At 45.4% G+C, this 21,564-nt stretch overlaps 1 protein-coding gene across 1 annotated transcript in view; it reads left to right on the top strand.

Moving 5' to 3' along the window:
- CCDC33 (coiled-coil domain containing 33) overlaps positions 1–21,564 on the top strand; it is a 1,331,950-nt gene that overhangs the window by 710,373 nt on the left and 600,013 nt on the right. The window contains exons 10-11 of the mRNA XM_078684539.1: positions 4,866–4,993; positions 6,503–6,574. Of these exons, the coding sequence (XP_078540665.1) occupies positions 4,866–4,993; positions 6,503–6,574 (200 nt within the window). The remainder of the gene's footprint in view (positions 1–4,865; positions 4,994–6,502; positions 6,575–21,564) is intronic.

Raw genomic sequence — 21,564 nt, forward strand, 5'->3', positions numbered from 1 at the left:
AACAAAACACAGCAGGTCTTGTGGGCAAAAATCTATCACACAAGTAACCAAGCAAATTCCAGAGAATTTTGGAAAATAATTAATGCCATAAACAGACCTAATAAACATGTGATAGCGTTGTCAATAACAGAGGAGGACTGGGTAGAATTCCTCAAAAAGACCTTATATGTTGAAGAAGATCTCCGCTCTCAGGATGTCAATCATACAGGGATCACTGAGCGGGAACATGACATTGATCTGGTGAAAAACTTCTCAGAGAGCGAGGTAGCCAATTTAATAAAGAGACAAAAGGATGGAGCACCGGGACCAAACGGTATACGATTTGCAGTCTATAAAGAGGACCCTGACCTGTGGGCTACCTATTTGACAAAGGTATTTAACGTAGTTATCCAAACAGGGCACATACCGGAATCCTGGAGAGGATCACTAATATCACCAGTTTACAAAAAGGGTAATTGGCAACTACCTGAGAACTATCGTTTGATCACTCTCCAAGATACGGACGCTAAGCTATTTGCGGGTCTCTTATTATTAACTCTCTCAGATTGGGTCAAAGAAAAGCTAATATTACCCCCAAATCAAACCGGGTTCATTAAAGGCTTAGGAACCTCTACTAACATTTTAATCCTATCAGTTTTAACGGATAAAGCACTTTTAGCTAAACAGTCCCTCTATTTTTGTTTCGTCGATTTTAGATCGGCCTTCGATCTTGTTAATAGGACCCTACTATGGAGAAAACTTGTAGATTATGGTATCCCGAGCTCATTACTGAACCTTATCAAACTACTATACTCTGAAACCTGGGTCAGGGTGCGGGTCGGTGACGGCCGATCATTATCTAATAAAATACCGGTGACACACGGCCTCAAGCAGGGTTGTGTCCTTGCACCATTACTTTTTAACATATTCATAGCCGACCTCACCGAATCATCGAACGAAGTTAACTCACATCCACCAAGGCTAGCGGGAAAACAAATGTCGAATTTGCTATATGCAGACGACGTGGTGTTGATGAGTCACACAAAAGTAGGACTGCAAAGACTGATTGATCGATCACTTAGGTATGCAACGGATAACCAAATGGTAATAAATGAGGCAAAAACAAAAATAATGGTTGTCACAAGGAGCAGAAGACAAAAAAATAAATGGATGCTGGGACAAACCCAACTAGAACAAGTTGATAGCTATCGGTATCTTGGTGTCCTATTCAACGAGAGTGGAAGTTTTCTCCCCCAAAGGAAAGATATCACCAGGAAAGCAAATAGCTTGGTTGCCGCATTTAGAACCATACAAAAGAAATTAACCGCCTTGTCATACGGTCCTTTATTAAAAATCATATCGGCCAAACTATTACCAACTTTAACATACGATGCCGAAGTCCTAAACGGGAAGGATGCGGAGCTAATTAACAATGCAGTGGCAAAAACATACAAAATACTTTTCAACCTACCGTGTAATGCCTCACAGGCACAAATAAGGCTGGAGTTTGGGATAAATAATCAGCTTTATGCCCGGCAAGGCCAAATTTTAAAAGTGTGGAACCGTGTAAAAAACGACCAGGTCAATCAATTGTGTCAAATATTATGGAAAGAAGTAAGAGACAATAGGAAACTTCAAGCCTGGGCATACTTAAACAAAGCAAAAGAAGAACTTGGATTAACACCAATTTGGGAAAATACTATCACCCAGGAAAGTTTAAAAAAAACAATTAATAAACTGGTTATTCATCTATCGCTGCTAAAAGACAAAGAACTACTGGTAAAAACAAAACACTCTTGGCCAATTGGTAAACGACTCTAAGAAAAAACAAGTCCAAAACTACCTAGAAACTCCTTGGTCTGTCCAAAGTAAACGAACATTTATTAGAGTGCGCTTTCGTCTTTGGCCAGGTTTGTGTTATCTTCCACCGTGGAAGTTAACTGAAGGCAATATGATATGTAGGTTGTGTAAAGGGGGACAAGAAGATCTGTTGCATCTTTTATGTTTGTGTCCTGCAATAGAAGCAGAAAGGAAAGTAATCCTCAGGCGGTTATTCAATGCTCGAGGTGTAAGAACTTGTAGACAAGCACTAATGGCGTGCCTAAGCTCGAACGATCTATTAATGAATTCCGCTTTTGCAAATTTTATATCTATGATTGCCTTTTATTTCGAGTTCCGCTTTTTAGAAGACTAATAAAATTATTTGCTTGATGCTCTTAAACTTTTTTATTGTTGAAGATATTTTAAAGTGTACTTTTTTGTAAGATTTTAATTAAGTAAACAAATAAACTTGAACTTGAACTTGAACTATCTATCTATCTATCTATCTATCTATCTATCTATCTATCTATCTATCTCCCTCTCTCTATCTCTCTATCTATCTATCGCCCTCACTCTATCTATCGCCCTCTCTCTATCTATCACCATCACTCTATCTATTACCCTCACTCTATCTATCGCCCTCACTCTATCTATCTATTGCCGCCACTCTATCTATCTATCTATCTATCTATCTATCTATCTATCTATCTATCTATCTATCTATCTATCTATCTATCTATCTATCTATCTATCTATCTATCTATCTATCGCCCTCACTCTATCTATCTATCTATCGCCCTCACTCTATCTATCTATCTATCTATCTATATCCCTCACTCTATCTATCGCCCTCACTCTATCTATCTATCGCCCTCACTCTATCTATCTATTGCCCTCACTCTATCTATCAATCTATCTATCTATCTATCTATCTATCTATCTATCTATCTATCTATCTATCTATCTATCTGTCGCCCTCACTCTATCTATCTATCTATCGCCCTCACTCTTATCTATCTCTCTCTCTATCGCCATCACTCTATTTATCTATCGCCCTCACTCTAGCTATCTGTCTATCTATTGTCCTCACTCTGTCTATCTATCTATCTATCTATCTATCTATCTATCTATCTATCTATCTATCTATCTATCTATCTATCTATCTCTCTATCTATCACTCTCACTCCATCTATCTATCACCCTCACTCTATCTATCTATTGCTCTCACTCTATCTATCTATCTATCTATCTATCTATCTATCTATCTATCTATCTATCTATCTATCTATCTATCTATCTATCTATCTATCTATCTATCGATCTATCTATCTATCTATCACCCTCACTCTATCGCCCTCACTCTATCTATCTGTCTATCTATCTATCACCCTCAATCTTTCTGTCTAACTATTGCACTCACTCTATCTATCGCCATCACTCTAACTATCTATCTATCTATTGATCGCCCTCACTCTATCTATCTGTCTATCGCCCTCACTCTATCTATCTATCTATCTATCTATCTATCTATCTATCTATCTATCTATCTATCTATCTATCTATCTATCTATCTATCGCCCTCACTCTATCTATCTATCTATCTATCTATCTATCTATCTATCTATCTATCTATCTATCTATCTATCTATCTATCTATCTATCTATCTATCTATTTATCTATCTATCTATCTATCTATCTATCTATCTATCGCCCTCACTCTATCTATCTATCTATCTATCTATCTATCTATCTATCTATCTATCTATCTATATATCTATCTATCACCCTCACTCTATCGCCCTCACTCTATCTATCTGTCTATCTATCTATCACCCTCAATCTTTCTGTCTAACTATTGCACTCACTCTATCTATCGCCATCACTCTAACTATCTATCTATCTATTGATCGCCCTCACTCTATCTATCTGTCTATCGCCCTCACTCTATCTATCTCTCTATCTATCTATCTATCTATCTATCTATCTATCTATCTATCTATCTATCTATCTATCTATCTATCTATCTATCGCCCTCACTCTATCTATCTATCTATCTATCTATCTATCTATCTATCTATCTATCTATCTATCTATCTATCTATCTATCTATCGCCCTCACTCTATCTATCTATCTATCTATCTATCTATCTATCTATCTATCTATCTATCTATCTATCTATCTATCTCTCTATCTATCGCCCTCACTCTATCTATCGCCCTCCCTCTATCTATCTATCGCCCTCACTCTATCTATCTATCGCCCTCACTCTATCTATCGCCCTCACTCTGCCTATCTATCGCATCACCGCAGCATCACTCAGCACCACCACAGCATTACTCACCACAACATCACTACGCGCTACTACTGCATCACTGAACGCCACAGCCTCACTTGTCGCCACCACAACATCACTCAGCGCCACCACAGCATCAATCTGTACAACCATTCAATAACAACTGGTTCAAATATGTTCTCTCAATGTTTCAAGCTTCATTACAAATGTCACAAAAAGATGTTAATATTTCAGTTCTGTTCTTGGATTTTCGTCACAATAAATTACACTGAACATAATCTTCACAAAAGTTATTTGCAAAAGTTTAAGCTATTGCCATTATAAATTACAATAACTTTTTTAAAAGTATTCATTATTTAAGAAAAATTAAATGCCATTGTTATTTGTAATATCAATACATCTAAGTCACGTAAATACAACACATATTGCATTATAAATGCTATAGGTGTCACATTTGCGAAAGTCAAAACTATTGACATTGTAAATGACAACGCTATTAATTTTGCTATTTTTAAAACCAACACGTAAATAAAAAAATTGTCATTTACAATACGAATAGCTCAAACTTTCTTAATGCGAGACCTATTGCATTGCAAATGCTTGTTTCCCATCTGTCCTTCTCTCACTCCCCTGATTGTCATCCTTTCTCCTATACTTACTTGCCACCCATCCATTCGTCATCCACCCCTTCTCCCAGCATTACATTCCACAATTTCTCTCTCATGTTCCCTGTGATAATGTTTGATTTGCTTTTGCTGCGCTTGTGACAGATCGGTCCTCCTGGTATCTGGACAGACCCCTGGGATTCTCAATGGTGCCCTTGACCCCACCTGTGTATCAGAAGCTTCTGTCGGAGAACGGCCAGCACGGGATCCAAGTTGAACAGCTTCCCGTCCAGGTAAGAATCTGATTCGGAGATGATAAGGGGTGGGGCTACCTTGCAGGCCCTCTTACTCTGCATTCTGTTCCTCTGAATAACTTTGTGAAATCCCAACAGGAGATAGATCTACACCGTGTGCTAAATCAAGAATCTCTGAGGGCAACTCCCCTCACTAACTGTGAGATCATGGCCGGCTTTGTAGCCATTGGTGCCCGGGGAGACAATCATTTTTTACGCCCTCTATGACCACCTCCTCGGATTCCCTCACGACTACCAGGCAAGAGTGCCCCTCATCTCTCCACAGCCCTTCTCTCACATGCATTTAATTTGATTTAAAGCACTGGTAAAGGCTGGCTTTACTAATGAGAATGTGTATCTACCCAAACAAACACTTTTCAGCAACATTAGGAATAGATAATAAAAGACTGGGGGAAATAAACAGAAGATCTTAACCTATTTAATGCAGTTAGCATGCAGCTCTTTGATGACAGTTCGTAACAGTCACTGCTCTGTATTAGGGTTGTATCTTATGAACTGCGGCGATAAAAGGATCTCTGTGCCACAAGCAGGATCCACTCTGCTATCCACATAAAACACAGATCTGTGATCTACATGGTACGTTTTCTTTGCAGCAGGCATATTGATCCTGTGTGCTACTTTATGGCGAAACTTCCCCTAGGCAGAACTCTGATTCCTCTCTCTAGCTGGAACGTCCATCACAACAGTTATCTTGACATTTTTAATGGTGACTGAAAACTGGACGTACAAGGAACTCTCCTGAAGGTATTTTTAAATCCTACATTATTGCTAAACACAGCACGCCCCTCATCCGGGTCCAGCGCCCAGTGTGGCTGCACCAGTCGCACTGCCCTATAGCTGGCGCTGTGTGGGATTGCTAAAGAGAATCGCTACCCTCAACTAAAGCAGACATTTGTCTTTCTAAACCTCATTCACCAACCAAGATGTCTGCTCCTCAGCTGAAGAAGTACTTTCTCTTCTTCTTAGACAAACAGATCTGTACCTCAGTTGTAAGTGGCAGCGCAGACCAAGCATTCTAATAAACCTGAAGACGCGCACCTTCTCCTACATAACCTTGAATCTTACTCTTTGATGCATATGGTGTACTCTTTTTCCCTCTTTTCGGACGACTTGATGTCTCCCTGATTAGATTATTTTAGTAATGACCGACCCTTCCCCCACATTCTAGCATAGTTTACAGCATAGTGATCATTATTAATAATTGATCAAGTGACTATAGTTCTATTTAAAATGAGTATGTTAAAACATGAAATGCATTCTCTGGTAAATGTATTATCTAATTAATTTATTGAATGGGCTGTGATAATGTTTCCTACATTATACATCTAATGTGATCATAAGAAACGGTGCCCCATATCTTCTGTCACCACATGATATGGATGGACTGGGGAGAACCACCCACTTCCCCAGTACTTGGCTCCTTCTGTCTGATTATTTGATCCGTGTATTCTTACAAACTCTCATAATGTGTTGTTTCTTGATCCGTAGGGCACATACTTCATGAATGCATCTGACACTGCACCAAGCGTGAGTCTCATCCTTCGGCTGATCTGCTCTGAGGTGAGAAGAGAGTTAGGGCATTGGGTCTGGGGTGAGGAAGAGGGTTTACACTATCTGCTTTAATAGAATATGCTTTAGGGCCACCCGGCCAATCAACTCTGCACACAGCTGTGAAATGGCTTTCTGTTCTAGCATGGGTATTGTCCCCGTGCCATGTAATAAAGTTTTTGACATGACTGACATCTCATAAAATGCATATGTCTCTCTGCTTTGTGCTATTTATTTCTTTGCCTTATGGCAAAGTGTATGTGATAGAAAGTGGACATATCCTTTTAGTCTCTGATACAAAGATATAAAACTAAGGGTACCAAGGAATGATTTATTCAGGCGGTCCGCTGCTTTAGTTAAAAAGAGATTCTAGAAGGTGAAACTGGAATATTATGCTTCTAGAGATCCTTCAGAAAGTGCTACTGTCCGGTCAACATGTTTATCGCTGGCGTATATTAACAAGCGATTCTTCAGGACCAATGGAACTAATTAGCTAGTATCTAAAGAGTAACTGTCTACACTAGGGGGCTCATTAGGATGGCGGACGGACTTGCGTCCGTCCGCCACCGTAGAGGAGGAGGGACCGTCCGCAGGGGCCACGTCGGTCCCTCTAGTGCAATTAGGATGTGACCGCCAGGGTGGCGGTCACATCCTCTATCTTTAACATTGCGGCGGGTGCAGCTTCAAGCTGCACCCGCCGCAATGTTAAAAATGCATGCACCGCATTTGCGTGCACAAAGCGGCAGGCACCGCGCGGTGCCTGCTCCTTTGTGCACGCAAATGCAGGGGGGTACCATAGGTACCCCCCATGTGCACCCCCCACCCCCCTTCACCCAGGGGGCCCGCAACGGGCCCCCGAAGTGAAGGTCCGTATGCTTTTCCACGGCAGAAAAGCCGCTGCGGAAAAGCAAACATTTTACACCATCCTAATATGGCTGGCGGTGTCTGATAGACACCACCAGCCATGTTACAGCTTTTCCGCCACGGTTGTAAGCCAACCGCGGCGGAAAAGCGGCGGACTGAAACCAGGACCCACCAGCCATCCTAATTTGGCGGTGGGTCTTTGGTGGGTCCGCAGAGGATTTTCCGCATCCGCCGGGCCGGCGGTGGCTTCCGCCGGCCCGGAGGATGCGGAAAATCCTCCATCCTAATGAGCCCCTAAGTCACTAATGTATATTGTGTATACACTAGTGTGAATAAAAACCATTCAAAACAGGAGAAGAAAGGGTTGAACAGGCTGTTTCCCTATATTACCCTTCTTCCTCGAATTGCCTGTGTTATGCTGTCATTACCTAAAAAGTGTAACGGTCAGATAACAACAGTATCCAGCGGGTAGAGCTTCAGGTAGATTTTCCACCGCAAGGTTGGGAGTGCCTGAGCTGCGTTGCTAGCGCCTACCCCTCGCCGCTGGATCCGGGTGGACACTTTTTAGGTAATGACAGCATAACACAGGCAATTTGAGGAAGAAGGGTAATATAGTTACTCTTTAGATACCAGCTAGTTAGTTCCATTGGTCCTAAAGAATCGCTTGTTAATATACACCAGCGAGAAACATGTTGACCGGACAGTAGCACTTTCTGAAGGATCTCTGGAAGCATAATATTCCAGTTTCACCTTCTAGAATCTCTTTTTAACTAAAGCAGCGGACCGCCTGAATAAATCATTCCTTGGTACCCCTAGCTTTATTTTAATCACTGACGTCTACTAACTTACCAAGCCCCACACCCCCACTTCATCTATACGGCTGTTGGAAAAAGATCTCTGCCAAAGAGGCCCTCTTTTAGGTGTTGCCCGTTGGGTATTGCACCGCCGACCCAACGAGGAGCAGGCCCAAATGATGAAGCATGACACCTGCAAGGGTGTGTGAGGGCATTAAATCCAACAAAATGGATGCCCAGAGTTAATTCTTCCTTACCCTAACAACATCCTCCGCATCTCTTGACGCATACTCTGGTTCACCCCTCTCCAGGAACAGCTCAGCACATTTTGTACTAATGTTGACCTTTTGGGCATCGCTGTAGCTGGACCTTCTGCTTACCTTTAAGTAGTAACAGCCCTCCTCTCCTCTCTTTGTACACATACAATGTTATGGTTTACACTTCATAAAGATCTGCAGGTGCAACCCATCAAATACCGACTGGTTTTCAGGAGTGACCCATGCAGGTAAGAGCGATGGGGTGGGGTGAGGGTGGGGGTGGGAGGGGACTCAACAGACGACGAGAAAAAATTAGTTATTTATTTAAGTTTCTCTCATTGTCGTCTGTCGAGACCCAACGCTCTTCCCTGCACGGGCTACTCCGGCTGGATGGAGAAGTGAGTGTGATTGACAGTCCGATGAATAGAAATTATACCTAGTAATGTAATATATATTTAGAATTAAGCTGAAATCATACAGGAAAACTATATCTCTGCTTCTGGATTTACTGGCACCAAACTCCGGTACAACTGCAACTAGAGAGAGCCCAACTAAAATGCTTTGTTAAACTCAAGACTGACCCTGCTGCAATAATTTTCGAGCTCAACTAAAGTACCTTGTAAAACTCAGCACTAATACTGCTGCAACTAGAGCGTGCTAAACTAAAATACATTGTAAAACTCAACACTTCTACAGGTGCAACTAGAGTGAATCCAACTAAAATATGTCGTGAAACTCAGCACTGTAACATAAGCATTAGTACCACTGCAACTAAAGCGAGCGTAGCTAAAACACCTTGTGAAACTCAACACTTGTACAGGTGCAGCTAGAGCGAGCCAAACTAAAATATTTTGTGATGCTCAAGAATGGTACTGCTGCAACTAGAGAAAGCTAAACTAAAATGCATTGTGAAACTCGATTGCTTCCTTCCTTTCTGGAAGAGCATGACATTAGGCTCGCGCCATTCACATCAGAACCCAAGGACCTCATCTGCGGATCATTCACTCTGCCCCACGCTTTTCAACATATACATGACTCCTCTGGCAAACATCATCAGATCTCACAGAATCAACATAATCGCCTACGCGCTCCATTTTCCCATATCAGATGACATCGTCACCACCAAGATAAACCTCATACAATGCATTACCAGTACGGCCAATTGGATGAAAAAGAGCTGCCTCAAGCTCAACATTGAAAAAACTGAATTAAGAGCTCTCCTTGGGACTCCACCAAGTAGCCTGCTGATTTTGGCCCCACACCCAGCCAAGCAACCACGCTAGGGACCTAGGTCTTATCCTGGACACAAACATCACCAGGAAGTCTCAGGTCAAAATGTCACCTTATGCTTATTACATATTACGTAAAATCTTCAAGTGGCTCCCACTGAACACCAAACGTACCATCACGCAAGCCCTAATCCCAAGCAGATTTGACTACAGCAACACACGTTATGAAGGCATTCCAACACAGCTTCTTCACAGACTTCAACCATCCAAAATTTCGCTACCAGATTTGTTCTCGACCTCCTGCCCCAAACCCACACCACTCATCAGAGAGCTGCACTAACTCCCCATCTAGAAGCACTGCCAGTTCAAATTTCTCACACACATTCAAGTCACTACACAACACACTACCTGCATATTTTATTCACTGGCTTCACTTCCACCAACCCACCAAACAACTTTGCTGAGAATCACACTCACTCATACACACACAGCATCTACAGAAGCAGAACGGGAGGTCGATAATTGTCCTGTCAAGCCGCTAATCCTGGAACGATCGCCTCCATTACAACAGGGCCTCCTCCTCACTTCTTGAATTCCGCAAAAAGCTGAAGACATGGCTATTCAATTAGTCTTCTTGCGGGACCAGCCTCACGAATGCCTGCACTCACTTGCTCAATGCCTGGATACCTTCACAGTGACAAATAGCGCTCTACAAATCCACTTTACATTACAACTCAACAATGGCAGAGGTGCAACTAGAGCAAGCTAAACTGAAATACTTTGTGATATTCAAGACTGGTACTGCTGCAACGAGAGCGAGCTAAACTAAAATACCATATGAAACTCAACACTGGTACTGCTGCAACTAGAGTGAGTCCATCTAAAATACGTTGGGAAACTCAAGACTGGTGCCTCTCCAGCTAAAGTGAGTCCAACTAAAACACTTTGTGAAAATTAGCACTGATCCAGCTGCAACTAGAGTGAGCATAGTTAAAATACCTTGTGAAACTAGAGCAGAGGTCTTCAAACTGTGGGACGCCCCAACAATATCAATCAAGTCTACCAAAAATGTGACCTTTCAATTTACCTTTCAAATTTTTGTCAACAGCTGGTATACAATCTGGCTATTTATGTGTACTTTAGGTCGAATCAGTTATTTAAAACACCAATCGTTTGGATTATAAACAGTTTAACATTCATTAAAGGGATTCATATGCTCAACAATTAAAACAGAACATTATTACCAATTACTTTTTTTTTTCAGAATGTTTTTATTATATTCAGTGAACATAGAGGCAATAATGACAGTATGCAGAAAATCACATAGTATGGTTAGGGTACATAGATCTGGATACATTGCTGTTATGAAATCAATAGTAATCTGTACATTCTTTAGTAGTCCCTTCGGCAGGTCAGTCCCTACCAGGTCCCCCACCCCACCCCGAGTCCTCATCTGAGCTATCCCCATCAGGTTCTGGTAGTGGGTCACAGATGTCCCCCCGAAAAATATTCCAGGCCGCAAAAATTTTAGTCCATTTTCGGGGGCTTCCCCGATTAGCATACACTGTACGTTCTGCGACCATAGCAAGATCCATGTCTTTACACCAGGCCGCCAACGAGGGAAGCTCCACTTCACCCCATTTCTGCGCAATATTTCGTTTTGCAACCATAAGTCCCAACGTGACCCATGTTTGTCCGTGGCGTGTGAGATCATTGGGCTCCCATATGTTAAGTAAACATCTGTGCGGCTCTGGTAGAAGTGACACCTCCATTACCTGTGATATTGTGCGCAATACCTGTCGCCAGTATTCTGCTATTGCTGAACACTCCCATATTGTATGTAGAAAAGAACCCTCTTCCCTGCACCCTCTAAGACAATATGGATGTTGTGCCCTTTGTAGTCTATGCAAGGTGGTTCCGGTATAATATATTCGATGCAAGATCTTAAGCTGTACTAACCGAAGCCTTTCGGGGAGTCCCACCTCTTTGGGTGATGCCAGGGCTTCCTGCCACTCTGAGTCATCTATGTCTCCCACATCTGTCACCCATTTGTCCCGCAGAGAGACTGTCGGGTCTGGTAGGTTGTTAATTAGCTTCTTGTATGTGAGGGATGTGGCGTGTTTTTGCATGTGGTCAGTAAGAAGCCGGTCTTCCAGCGGGGCGGCCTCGGGGACCTCAGTATCCGGCGGGATCACCGCTAACAATGCATGCCTTATTTGCGTGTACCTGTAGTTCTCAGTCGGGCACAAGTCATATTGCTGCTGAAGTTGGGCAAATGGTATTACAGTCCCTCTGTCCCACAAATCCCCCACCGTGGAGATGCCTATATTGTCCCATTGTGTAAATCCCTTGCTGTTTCTCAGCTGTCCCAGTTTTTTTGTGTCCCAGAGCGGGGTAAGTTTGGTTATAATCCCCCTCCATCCCAACCGTGACTGCGCTGTGTGCCACAACGTGGCCGTATGTCGTGTGGGGCCCTCTAGTTTCAGTGTTAGCCCTTTGTTATAAAGGATCGCAAGCATGTTATTTTCGCCCAATTGGGCTCTATCTGCCCTATATGCTGGGTCATCCTGAGGCGGCTGGATCCATTGGTTAATGACCTTAAGGTGTGCTGCCCAATAGTACAACAGTATGTCAGGGAGTGCTATCCCACCATCATACCAACTTTTATGTAGTTTTGCCTGTGCTATGCGAGCTGGCCGGTGGCCCCAGAGAAGTACTGACACTTGTGCAGCTATTTGTTTAAAGTATCAGGATGAGACCGGAAAGGGCGTATTGTCAAGGGCATACAGAAACCGGGGTAGGGCCATCATCTTATATAACGCTGCCTTACCTAGGAGCGTGAGGGGCAGTGACGCCCAATGTATCACATCTCTCCGTAAGCGTTAGGGGGTGCCAGATTTCTGGAGAAGAACTCTGTTGCATCCTTTGCAATATGTATTCCTAAGTATTTAAAGGAGTCCCTAGTAACTACAAGCGGGCAATCGGCAGAGAGCTGTGGTGCAGGCCCCTTCAGTATATATAGGACCGATTTGGACCCATTTATTGTGTACCCTGACACTTTCCCGAAGCTATCACAGAAGTCAAGGAGCTCTGGTATAGAGTGTTCCGCATCTGTGAGGTACACTAGGATGTCGTCAGCATATAAAGAGAGACGGTCTTCCCATCCCTCCCTCCACCGAATTCCTTTTACAATGGGGGCCTCTCTGATCAGCGTCGCCAGAGGCTCCAGTACCAGCGTGAATAAGAGTGGCGACAGGGGGCAGCCCTGGCGCGTCCCTCTTGCCAACTGTATCTCGCCCGATATGTGTCCGTTAGCCGTAACACGAGCCAGAGGACCCGTGTATAGGAGCCGTACCCACGCACAACATTTAGGGCCAAATCCCAGATGTGGAAGGACCGCAAAGAGATACTGCCATTCTACTATATCGAAGGCCATTTTTGCATCTATGGATAATATCACCGCTGGTTCTGACAGCGATGGAGCCTTTTCCAGCGCGCCGTGTAGGCGTCTGAGGTTGAGGGCCGTGTTCCTATTTGGCATGAAGCCCGATTGGTCTGGGTGTATTAAGTGTGGCAAATGGGTCATCAACCTGTTGGCTAACAGTTTAGCTAAAATCTTGGCTTCCGCATTTAGCAGAGATATAGGGCGGTATGAGGTGCATTCAGATGGGGGCTTACCAGGTTTTGGGATTGCTACTATTGTTGCTAATCGGTGGTCTAGCTGTAGTTCGCCCTTCTCCAAGCTTTCATTGTACATTGCCAATAGAGGCGGGCATACAGTCTCTGTCATTTGTTTATACCATTCTATCGGGATCCCATTGGGTCCCAATGCTTTGCCGGATTGTATCGATCTGATTGCTAATTGTAACTTTTTGTTTGTTAGTTCTGCCTCTAACCCCAGGGAAGCTTCCTGCGTCAGCGTTGGCATCACTATATTCAGTAGGGAGTCTGCAACCAGCAAGTACAAAATGCCGCTGCCAGGCTTCTGACAGACCTTCCCAGGCGGCAATCAGCCCGCCCGGCGCTGAAGGCGCTTCACTGGCTTCCAGTCAGAGAGAGGGTGAAGTTCAAGGCACTCTGCATAGCCCACAAAATCCTGCAGGGGAAAGGACCTCCCATCCTTCGGGGTATGGTTCAACCCTACAAGTCTCCTCGCGCCCTTCGCTCAGACCACCAACATCTCCTGCAAGTCGCAAGAGTAAGAAAGGCTAGGTCTGGTGGCAGAAGATTTTCTGTCAACGTGGCAGTGCTGTGGAATTCTCTTCCGCTTGCCCTCCGTTTTGAAACCAGCACTTTACGATTTCGTAAACTTTTAAAGACTCACGTGTTCCCTGTCTAATGAGTTGTTTCTGTCAGGGCCGCTCTTTCTGGAGAAGCGCTGGGATGCCCAAGGGTAACCACGAGCGATACAAAACTCATTAATAATAATAATAATAATAATAATAACCTCCGCCTCTGTCACACCTGATGTCGGTGTGTAAACTTCCCGGAAATAGTCTGCTAATGTATTTACAATTTCTTCTGGGTCCATCGTGAGTAGTCCCACCGCCTTCTGTATATGTCGTATTCCCCTAGTGCCGCTCTCTCGCCTGTCTAGCCAGGCCAGCATTTTCCCGGCTTTGTCTCCTACGTCATATACTTTATGCCTCGCCGCTGTCAGGTTAACCACCGCCCTTTCTTGTAGATAGTCCCTATGTTGTTGTTGTCTGAGGTGCAGGATGTGTGCCGTATCTGGTGTGGGATCTGCTGAGTGATCTGTGTCGGCTGCCTGCAGTGCTATTTCTAAATCTAACAGTTCCCTCTGTTTTGTCCGTTTGTGGCCCGTGATAGATGCTATTTCTTGCCCTCTAAGGACTGTTTTGTACGCCTCCCACACTATTGATGGCGAGGTAACCGATGCAGTGTTTTCCTCAAAGAAATGTTTTGTGACTTTACGGAGTTCCTTTTTAATTTCGGGAACGCGGAGGTATCCAGGATAAATAGGGTATATCCTCCGGCGAGACCTCTGGTGGTAGGAGAAAGTTAGTATCACCGGGGAGTGATCAGAGATGCCTCGGGTTTGATTTCTACCTCAGCAACGCTTTGTAGGCTGGCGTCCAGTATCATAAAATAGTCTAACCTGGACAGACTGTTATGTACAGTGGAGTGGTACGTGTACTGGCAAGCTGTAGGATGTGTGTGTCTCCAAACCTCTACGAGCCCCATTGCGTCTGCGAAACTCTCGAAGCGAGAGGTTCCAGGCGTCGGAGACCTAGCCGGGTATTTGTCTATTGGGCGTCTATTATAGCATTGAAGTCCCCCCCAATGACAAGGTCCCCCTCCGGCAGCGCAAGGAGGAAGTCGCTGAGTGCTGGGAATGCCACTGTGTGAAGTGCTGGTGGGATGTATACTGATACTACATTAATAAGTCTGCCTTCCCACTGACCCTGTAGTGCTGCAAACCGTCCCTGGTCGTCCGTCTTAGTCTGGAGGACTATGAAGGGAGAGTTTTTCCTCACCAAAATGCCTGTCTCTCTGGATCCCGAGGAGACCTCGGAGTGCACTGCCATTTTATACCCCCATCTGTCTAATGTTTTACATGCCGTCCCTGTGAGATGCGTCTCCTGCAGTAGCGCTAATGCGGGGCTGTGGCGTTTCAGGGCCTGCAGTACCAGACCCCTCTTTATTTTATCGCCCAGTCCAGGGATGGACGTTCCACGTTACAAACTTTAGAGGGGTTACTTGAGCTTCTTGGGTTGTGGTCTGGGTACCATCAGGTTGTGAGCCTATTGTCATGGGTGTGGTGTGTAGATACCGGGAACTGCTGCCTAACCAACTCAATTAAGGATCTGCCGACCAATCGATTCTCTGCTTTACCATCAGTGCCTTTACAAACTAGAACGATACTAAACAGTATCCAAACTTCCCTCCCCACTGTCCCCCGCTCCCACCCTGCGTCCCTGCTTAACGGATTAAAACCGCCCGCCACCCCATCTCAGCAGAGTGCTTTTCCCCTACGTACTTGCTTGACGGGGGTAAAGAGTCCAGGGGAGGCCTCAGTCCTTCCTCCCTTCCATGGCCTGCGTCAATCCAGTGTCCAAAGTTGGCACCACCTTGGCTTTGCCTTCATGGGAGCTCCCTCCCGGGTATTATCAGGCTAGTAGGTCTATCCTTGACCGGTCTCCTCTGCTTCCGATCGTGGTGAGCGGTCCAGGTCCGGGCGTCGTGTTGCTTGGTTGTCTGTGCCGTCCTCCTCTCCATGGCGTTGGTGGCCTTTATTCCCGCGACGCGGTTTGTCCACTCGTCGCCAACCCTCAAGCCAATCATATGCCTCTTCTGGAGTCTCGAAGAACCATGTCTTGCCTTCAGCTACTCTGAGCCGTGCGGGAAACAGCATGGAATAGGGCAATTATTGCGCTTGCAGTGCTTTTTTCACTTCCAGGAAACTGCGCCTACGCCGGGAGACCGCTGCTGTATAGTCCGGGAAGAAAGTGATTGTTGAATTGTTGACCCGAAGTGGTGGGGAAACTCTTGCCATTTGCAGGATGGCGTCCCTATACTGAAAATTGAATAGACTAGCGAGCACCGGTCTGGGGGGCGCTCCCGGTTTAGACCGTCCGCCCGGAACCCTATGTGCCCTCTCCACCGAGAAGAAACTGGAGAGGCCCTTGGGCTGCAGACGCATTTTCACCAGTTCTTCAACATAAAGGTCCATAGCTTGAGCACCTTCGCTTTCCGGAATACCAAGGATGCGTACGTTGTTCCGGCGCGAGCGCCCTTCTTGGTCATCGAGCTTCTCTGCTAACAGTTTGTTTTCCACCTCTAGTCGGGATAGGGCTTTCTGCATCTCCGTTGTATCCGTCACCCAGGACCTAGTGACTATCTCTACTTCTTTAACTCTGTCCGCCATTTTCTGAAAGTCTGCTTGGAATAGGGTGACATCTGTCGAGATCGTCCCCACTGTAGTTTGGACGCTCGAAAGGGCCGCCATAATGTCCTCCAGCATTACCTTTTTCGCCCCCTCGCCGACCGTCACCTTGCCCGAGGAGGCGCGCCCCTCCGGAAGCGGCGGGAAGCCTTTGTCGTAGGCATATTTTTCCAGTTTGGCCTGTGTATTCTGAGTCTGTGGGCCCCTGCCCGACATGGCGTCGTCGACGGCGGGCTTTGTGATGCACTGCGCAGCGTTAGTCGCTTCCCTGGTTTATGGGCCTTGCAGGCTGTTAGGCGTGGAGTCTTATTACCAATTACTTTTAACAAAAACTTAGAGGGATAAAATATGTTAATGACAGATAGCTAGAAGCAGAATCTCCCAATGAAAATGGACAGAGGGCCGAGTTACGGCACATAGTTGTCAGAATAATGATCATTTTGTAAAAGAGCTAGCCGGCACTTCTTAGTCCTACACTTGCTAAAGTATTGCATCGAAATGCAATCAGTATAAGTTAGGACACATTGCCTGCTTGCTGGGAGTGAGAGGCGAATTGGTGGGTACGGATCTCCTGGTGCCCCTCTGAGTGCACTTCTCCCAAAATTAATAATAGATAGCTTCATGGTGGTGTGTGAAATGTCCCACATTTCACAGTCCTCCAGGCAATGCCACATTCTTGCCCTGTACCTTTAATGTTTACTCTGTGGCAGTAGGTCCATTTCTGCAAAGGGGGTGCAGCAGTGCAGTTCTCGTTGACGTGCGGTCTTTCAAAGCCCAGTATTAACAATTGCATTGCCTTGGCCCAGCTGATACTGCTGTTGTCAGAGGCCCTGATATTGTGCACAGTTGTGTCCTGCAGCTGAGAAGGTGGGGACAGGGGGATGTGGGGACAGGGGAGCTGTGCTCCACTGATGTCACTCGGATTTGAGCAGATTTTTACTTGGGGTTCTTCCTTTGTCCAAAGTACAAATCCACTACCCATGCAACATAAATAGCCCACCCCGGGATCCAACGACAATCCAACAGAGGTCTGTGTAACTGTCAGCTGGAATGTGATCAAAACTCTTTAGGTGCCACTCAGTTATAGGTGCTTTGTCTCGTTAAAGAAAACCTATGGCATGTAATTGTGATTTCCATGGGCACCTTACATTCACAGGCTCTTCAGCTTCTGGGCACCTGAGGGTCTCAAGGCCTTTTCACACAACCTGGCAGTGTTGATTCTTTCCTGAGTTACAGCAAACTAGGTTCTGCTTTGCAATCTTAGCTTCTTGCAGTCCTCCCTTTCTAGGCAGCATTTTGTACCTGTAAAAGTACCTCCAGTAAGCCTTCTTAGCATTCACTCAGCTGTTTCCCTCAAGATGGGTTCAAAGATGCTCTTCCTGTCAGGTTGCCGAACTTACTTTTCCTGAACCTAGCAAAGTTGAGTTATCAGTCAGTGAACACATAGTTTAGCACAGAAGAGTGTATTAGTCTCCATTGGTGTGGGATCCTTGATTCTGATAAAGAACTCTTGTCACACTGGCTAGTAATTTCTGCTCTGTACAAATACAACATTTACAGAATTTGTGTATTTAAGTGGCTAGTCTAGGATCAGTTTCAAGTAGTTCCTAAAGTGCTTGTATTCCACCCAAACTAGTCTTTGTCTTAAAGTGTCAGCAGAAAGGTGGAGTAGAGCTGGATGTCTTCTTTCAAGGAAGACCCAAAACGGATCTTCCCTTCTTAACATTCTCAACTTGTTATGGGTAGCACTTGCTGTGTGTGCTGAAAATCAAAAATCAGCAAACATAAACTCTCTTATTCTCAGCCACTAGCAATCACTTGGGCCACATAACTTCCCACTGTCTTTTCATCTGTTGCACCGCTCAAACAGAAATGTCATGCAAATCAGCCATGGTCCTGTCCCAATAGCAGCAGTCCAGTCCACTCTGCCAAGCCAGGCCCCCAGAATGAAACACAAACTGCCACAAATGTATTTCAGCCTATTTAGGCCTCATCAGCGAGGTATAGCTTAAGTACTGTTGTACAACGAGTGTGGACCAATCTCTGAGCATACCTGTTTCATCTAGGGAATATACTTCAACAAAAAACAAAGTGATCGAAGGAATGTTAAAATTAATCTTAGCCACTGGCGATCACTCGCGCCACATTCCAGTCCATCAATATTTACACACACACCCCTCTCCCCCACTCGCCAGAGTGAAATGACTCACCTTTATAATGTATAGCTGTGACAGATAAGAGGGGTGAATTGATAGTAATTCTGATGTTTTAACACACCCATCTCGGAGATGATAGAGCAGTAAGTAATGTAAATATTGTAGCCGCCACATAACCTCAAACAGAAACGTTTGAGGTTCTAAATAGACACCACTCCCTCCTGACTAAATTGCATGTGAACCAGGAAAAGCAAAAAATATTTGGATAATTCATATTCCTTCCTTGTATAAGAGTATTGTAAACTAAACAAAACAATAGTACTTAAAGTAAAAAAAAGCTGGAAAGATAAGTGGTTTTGATAGAGGAAACATTAGAGATACCAAATCTTTACAGGGAAGATTCATGCACAGTGGTTGAGGGGAACATTTATGACACGTAATGACCTCATATTGTGCCTTTACTTAGATCTAGTAAGAGGAAGGGCTTCATGCCATCTCGCCCGAGGCGAATGTTTGTATTACTGCATCACCAGTATAGTTTCTGGAATGCAAATTGTTATTGAAATCAATATGCATTGTAGTTAATCATAGACAGATATTTTACATAGCTGCCTGTCTCGCAGAGTATGGGCCCTTCTGTTTTTATAGGTCACTCCCTCGCTGCCAGGGCGCATTTGTTGTAACACAAACATCTGTCCACTCTGCGCAGATCCTCGTTAAACCTGGCAGCCACCTTGAAAGCATCCCCTCTACCTCCAAAATGAATTTTACCAACGCTGTCCTACTGGTTCGCTGCTCATTACAATATAGAGGGATCCAGGTGACCTATTGGTAGCAGCAGTTTGCAAGCCATGATGTCATTAGTATATTTTTAAAAGCCTAGGGACATTTTATATTTTACCAATCATTCAGGCTCTCAATACAATGGCGGTTGGTCACACGCCGACCGCCATCGTTTTGGGCATGAACCTTCCGAAAATGACTCGGTGGTCTCACCTGCCCTATTAGGACATGATCGCCATGCAGGAGGCTGTAAAAAAAGAATTGGGGCCCAGGAAAAGCGCTGCAACACAGGCCACACATGAAAAAGGCACTTTGTGCACATCCATGCACTGTGTGCAAGCACATGTGGTGCGTGGCACAAGGTGCATCATCGTGTGGTGGGCACTACCTGTGCCCCCAATCCACTTAGCAAGTGCCCACTGGAAACGGAGGCCCTTTCCATCTGCCTGTTCATGGCGGTGGGAACGCCATGAACTGGCAGCCAGAACGGGATATTCTAATCCCTACAGCGGTACCTGCGTAGGCACCGCACCATTAGTAGGGTAAGGAGTCTGCCTGCCGGCCCGACGGGATCGTTGATCCTGTCAGACGTGACGGTTCCCCACCCCCGACATAATCGCTCCGACTGCCTACATCGTAATGTGGCGGTCGGGCCGATGCCCTGGATGTAACCGTCTGCCACCGACGGCCTGTCAGTGGCGGTCCGCCTGACATCATAGTGTGGGCTGTAGCTACTGGTATAGATGGAGTAGCTGTGACTGGGGAAAGAGTTGGCTAAAGCAACAATTAAGGGGCAGATTTACAAGCCCCTTGCGCCACTTTTGCGTCATTTTTAACATGGGAAAAGTGACGCAAAAGTGGTGCAAGGGGCTTGTAAATCTGCCCCTAAGTATTTAGGTGTTATTTTCGTTGAGCAAGTTGTCAAGAAGAGAAGTTTGCTGACTGTATCTCAATACAAAAAAAGGGGCAGATTTATGAGGCCCTTGCGCCACGTTTATGCCGCTGTTGCGTCACGCAAGGCGGCGTAAACGTGGCGCATCCCTACGAATGATTTACAACCTGACGCATCTGCCTAGATGCGTCACGTTGTAAAGCCCTGCGCCGCTTGTGGGCGTTCCGGCGCAGGGTGGGCGTTCCGGGGCAGGTGCGCCTTGCACCTCTATAAGATTTCACTCAGTCACTTTCAGGCCAATGCTGCGTCAAAAGCCTGCGCCTGCTTGAAGCAGGCGTAGGTCTTGATGCAGCATTGGTCAGATAGGGAACCCCCGAGCCTTGCTGGAGCTGCGTTGCGCTTGCGACGCAACTCCAGCAATGCGCCGCCTTTACGGCACAGATGCGTCACGCATCTGTGCCGTTTTTGCCCCATGGTGCGCCGGATTGTAAATGCGGCGCACCATGGGTGGCGGAGCTGTGGCGCACTGTGGCGCACATTAACTGGCGCATCCCTGGGGATGCGCCAGTTAACATAAATCTGCCCCAAAGTTCACAAATTAATTGCACCAGCGTTAGAGATGTTGTGTACTGTTGTTATTTGGTATTGATCCTTCTTACACCAGCGTGCATAACATAATGTTGACACTGATGACAAGTGCATGTCATTCTTGCGTTTCCCGCTCTGGCTAGAGTTCCTACACGTGATTGTCCTCGTGCTTTCCTCTGCAAGGCACAGACGCCCCTCCTTCCCGCCTCCCGCGCTCGTAAATACTGTCGAGAGCTGCAGTGGTGATGGGCCTCCCTACCCACGTGCCTCGTAAAATGCTTATAGCCCGAAAGAGAGCTCGTAAAGTGGGCCTGTTAGGATAATAAAGTGCTCCAGTAATTAAAACGAGACCCTAACTGATTGGATCTGGGAAGTGAGTAGAGCTGCGGTGATGGAGGGAAGGGAGACCGTGGGAAGGGGGTGGGCGGAGGAGAGAGGCCACGCGGGAGGCTGCGAAGGCAGTGGGGCATGAAGTGCACCTGGGAGCAGGGGATACACATGTGCTAGTACCCAGCCAAGGTGGCCAGCTTAG

This window comes from Lissotriton helveticus, chromosome 3_2, assembly GCF_964261635.1.
Source record: "Lissotriton helveticus chromosome 3_2, aLisHel1.1, whole genome shotgun sequence".
Taxonomy (NCBI): Eukaryota; Metazoa; Chordata; class Amphibia; order Caudata; family Salamandridae; genus Lissotriton; species Lissotriton helveticus.